The following is a 4433-nucleotide window of genomic DNA, read 5'->3' as shown; positions in this document are numbered from 1 at the left end:
AAACAAAGTACAGGAACTGTGCTGACCAGCGTAAGAGACAACAAGAGACAAAAATATAGCACACCATTGAACTGTAAAGGGTTATGTCTGTAGGGGAACAGAATACATTGGAATTTGGTTAGGATTAAAAGCGTAATCCAAAACCATGTGAATGAATGGAGGAAAAAATCCCTGACTTCAGTTGACCTCTGAATTAGGCTCTAGCAAACCCCCAATCTTATGAAAAATTCTATGGGGCCCTTTCTGGGTGTTGGCAGTTCATGCTAAAGGGATTTTCTAAAATGGATTATACTTCCCATTGCAGAAAGCCTTTTGCATTGTTTCAAACTGGAGAGAATTTGCTGAGCTGTTGAGGACTGAAAAAACAGAGCCAGTAAAAGTGCATACCTGCACATTTCTGTTATTAGCCTCTATCCCTTAAAAATATTTGATGTGTAACATATTTATGCAAGTTGTACATTGTCCAATGATAAAGATATTGATATAGTCCTCAGTCTAAAACACAGTTGACATTTTTAACATTAGAAATACCCTCCCACATGAGTATTCTTCCTTCCACACTTTCTTTAACCCAGCAGATTTTCCTATTCCTCTGCATTTCTTCGGAAATACCAAAGAAACTGATATATGTATTGTCTTGCTTTATGAATAATCAGCTTTCCAAGAGCACTTGGTTGGCTATTGGTAGAGACAGAGCACTGGACTAGAAGACCCTTTGTCTACTCCAAGAAGGCCATTCTTACTGTCTCATCTATGTACTACAGATTTCAACAGAGGCAGAGGTCTATCCAGGATACATCCAACCAGCTTCATCCTGCATACAGATTTCAATTTCAGCAGAGGTCTATCCAGGATACATCCAACCAGCTTCATCCTGCAGTGGTTGTACAGTGGCTCAGTCCATTAGTCACCCCGAAAGTGATGACTAGGAAACTGTGCCATCTGCACAACAGGAGTCACACTAACAGCACTTGAAAATTACCACGGAGGTACTGATCCAAAAGCATGGTAAGAGCATTTGAGCATATTTTTGAAAACAGGATTCTGTGTTAGTCAGACCATTCCACCCCTCCCCCAGCTCAGTATCAACTGCTCTGACTGATAAGGGCTTGCAGGATCCCAGAAGAGAAGAACCTTTGCCTATACCTGTTGTCTGAGATCCTTTAACTGAAGATGCCAGCAACTGAACCCGGGACCTTCTGCATGCAAAGCATATGCTGTGTTACTGTACTACGGCCCCTTCCATTTTAATACCTAAACAAATGCACTTCTCTTTTCATTGGCTAGAAGTTACCCTGTTAGGAATAAACTTAGCCATTTGATAAATTATAACAAAATTGTCATTACCACCAAATGTCACAATCCTGATCCATTAAAAAGAATTGGCACTTTGCTACTGAACTCCACAGAATGTGAATAACAGCTAAAGGCAGTATTGTACTGTACTGTATACTTCATACATTATCTTTGCAGTGAGGGAAGCTCTTTTCCATGCCACTCAGGTAATGAGAGAAGCCCTGGGCCACATGGGCATTCTACAGAAACTATGGCAAAGCAAGTATGTGGAAAATTCCTAGCATATGGTTCTCATATGTTTGAGGCGTCTCATATTACTCAAGCTGTAGATGAAAGAGTCATTATGCAGCACCTACCACACCACAAAGTGAATGTGATAAGGGTGCCAGTGAAATCAATATTGGGAACTAATCCCATGTTTAAAATGTTCTCTATATGATGTGTTCTACTTCCCTGGGCATACCTTCATGCAGAGAACCAAATGTGTGATCCAGTTTCTTGGCAGATAGCCTAGAAGTGGGTGTTGTTTTTTTCTTATCACAGTAGAACCTTTTTTTTTTCCTGACCCCACAATCACAGAGATTATTTCCTGGAATACCCAGCTTTATCTGTGGTGTAGTCAGAGACCTTATATTAAGTTGTATGCATCTCATGATTGAGATGCATCATGTAGACAAAAAGGTAAGTGCCTCACCCAGGCTAAGGAAAGAAAAATATAGGTAAACCACATTTGTCTTCATGCACAAACCTTTCAACTTTTGTCTTTTGCAGGGATATAGTTGGATATAATTGAACCATGCTAACTGCCAGTATCCCTTTTTATGAGTTAAATGATTAAAGCTCAAGGCCAGCAAGGGAGAAAGCACCAACACTAATGTTACAAGCTAACACAGAAGAAAAGAAAGAAATATCAAATATAAGAGGTTTATCGATGTTTGCAGGAAATCAAATGAAGAGATGTACTTCCCACATCCCTGGAGAATAGAGGAACATAAAACAGTTGTGACTACATTTGTTTTCCTCAGTGTTTTTAGGGAAGTTTTCTCCTCAGATTTCAGTACTGTATATAGTGCATTTACTTTACAGTAGTGAGGCATCTGCATTGGCAAGAAGAGGAATTGATTCATTGAATAGGTAACATGATAGCTAGCTCCACTTGTAGACCAAACAGGACTGACAAGGCAGCTAGCTTTTATAGCACCTTTCTAGCCAAAAACATTGATAAAGAACAATTGTAAAATGACTGGTTTAGCACTTTGTTTAAGACTCTGAGATATATATGTTTGTGGCTGTTCAGAGCCACCTGAGACCCCAATAACTTCATACAGTCAGATCATCTGACCTGGCCCGACTGCTGGTTTTGCTCAACCTGCTAAGGGGTCTTGTGTCAACAGTGATATCAGCTGATGGCAAGGGTAAGTCCTCTCCTGGTGGTTCTAACACTTGTTCCTCTTCCTTGGGCTTCGCTTCTTCTTTTTCCTCTGCTTTGTCTGCCACCTTTTGCACCCTTGGCTCCTGTGCCTCCTCAGCCACTTCCTGTGCCTCCTGTTCTGGTTCTTCTGCCACTTCTACTTTTTCCTCATCCTGTTCATCCATATGGGCATAGGATGGCAGCTGCTCATCAAAGACCCTGGAAAGGTCTTTCAGACGCTCCATGCCAATCTTCTCTTCAAAATTATTGAATGAGGGGGATATAGATGTAGTTTCTACTCCCACTTCTGTCAAAGGGAAGTAGTGAAACACTGGCTTCTCTTCCTCCAACAGCTTGTAACCTTTGACTTTTTGGATGGATGAAACTGCAATAGAGTGAAGGGGCTTCTCTGGGGTCTCCACAGGCTGTTGTTCTACTGACCTTCTGAAAGCCATCAGGATCTTCTTAAGGCCCAAGTGACTGATCTCCACAAGATTAAGAAAGAGGGACACTGAAGCCACAGCCAACATAAACATAATAAAGACGGTTTTCTCAGTAGGCCTGGAAACGAAACAGTCTACAAGATTGGGACAGGGCCATCTGCCACAGCGGTAAAGAGGTAGAATTCGGAAGCCATACAAAAAGTACTGACCCACTATGAAGCCCACCTCAAAGAGTGTTTTGAAAAAGATGTGGCAGATATAGGTTCTCAACAGTGTTCCTTCAAGACGAAATTTCTTTATCCCCTTGGGGCTTATTTCTCTGGTGACTATAGGGCTCTTCTGGTCTGGATCAAGGGCAGAGTTTTCTTCATCTGCCTCAGCTTGTCTGGCCCTTTCTGCTTCTTCCCGCTCTTTCCTTTTGTCTTCCATCCTAACATGGTGTGCAGCATGGCCCAAATAAACCAGTGAGGGAGTGGAGACAAAGATGATCTGCAGAACCCACAAACGGATGTGGGAGATGGGGAAGGCTTCATCATAGCAGACGTTCTCACAACCAGGCTGCTGGGTGTTGCACACAAAGTCTGACTGTTCATCTCCCCATACAAACTCTGCAGCAGTTCCTAAGATTAGGATTCGGAAAATGAAGAGTACTGTAAGCCAGACTCTCCCAATGACAGTGGAGTGCTCATTTACCTCTTCTAAAATGTTCCCCAAGAAACTCCAGTCACCCATTTCTGGCTGTTTAAAAGAAGGACAATGATTAAGTTAAATTCTATAGAAAGAGTTTAAAACATTCTCTCTGTGTTACATTTGCTACTTTCTTTTAAAATCTTCCACAGATCTCTCATCTTACTAAGCCTGAGTGCTGCTACAAGCTGGGAAGCTCAGAACATGCCAACCACAGGGTACACATATTGTATGGAGGTGAGGTGATTTTTTTTTTATATTCTATGGCATACAACAAATTCATCCTGTCAAATGAACCGGGCACATTTTCCTTCCCTTCCACCAGCAACCTCCAAGCCATGGCCCCTAAGAAACCTGGGAGCAGGCCCTGGAGGACCACATTATAGGATACTACAGTGAGGGAAAGGTACCAGGCCCTCTCCTTCTTCCTTCTGCTAGCAGAGGAAGCCTGGTGGAGCAAGCTCTCAACTTGTGCAATGAGAAGGAGAATGATTTTACCTTTACCTATCCCCCCCCCCCGACACATGACGTTTGGTCACCAAGGTGAACTGACCCTCCCAGCACTGGCATTTCTGGAGGCATAGGAGGCTGCTGGG

General features: G+C 42.5%; 1 protein-coding gene across 2 annotated transcripts; it reads right to left on the bottom strand.

The window, feature by feature from the left end:
- Window positions 1-2616: 2616 nt before the first annotated feature.
- Window positions 2617-3882, bottom strand: GJA8 (gap junction protein alpha 8). Of its 2 annotated transcripts, XM_015429093.1 has the most exons (2): window positions 2794-3882; window positions 2617-2751 (listed from the first exon to the last, which is right to left on the bottom strand). In XM_015429093.1, exons 1-2 carry the CDS (start codon window positions 3880-3882, stop codon window positions 2617-2619), a joined length of 1224 nt encoding a protein of 407 aa, XP_015284579.1. The 2 variants fall into 2 exon arrangements, with proteins under 2 accessions (XP_015284579.1, XP_015284578.1); XM_015429092.1 differs by having other exon boundaries at window positions 2617-3882.
- Window positions 3883-4433: the final 551 nt, after the last annotated feature.

This window comes from Gekko japonicus, unplaced genomic scaffold (genome assembly GCF_001447785.1).
Source record: "Gekko japonicus isolate JY-2015 unplaced genomic scaffold, Gekko_japonicus_V1.1 scaffold1869, whole genome shotgun sequence".
NCBI lineage: Eukaryota > Metazoa > Chordata > Lepidosauria > Squamata > Gekkonidae > Gekko > Gekko japonicus.
Note: the sequence above shows the minus strand (reverse complement) of the source record. Positions and strands in the feature narration are given on the sequence as shown.

Excerpts from the sequence above, each read along its gene's own strand:
- GJA8 (XM_015429092.1), bottom strand. The coding sequence starts at position 3,882 with ATGGGTGACTGGAGTTTCTTGGGGAACATTTTAGAAGAGGTAAATGAG.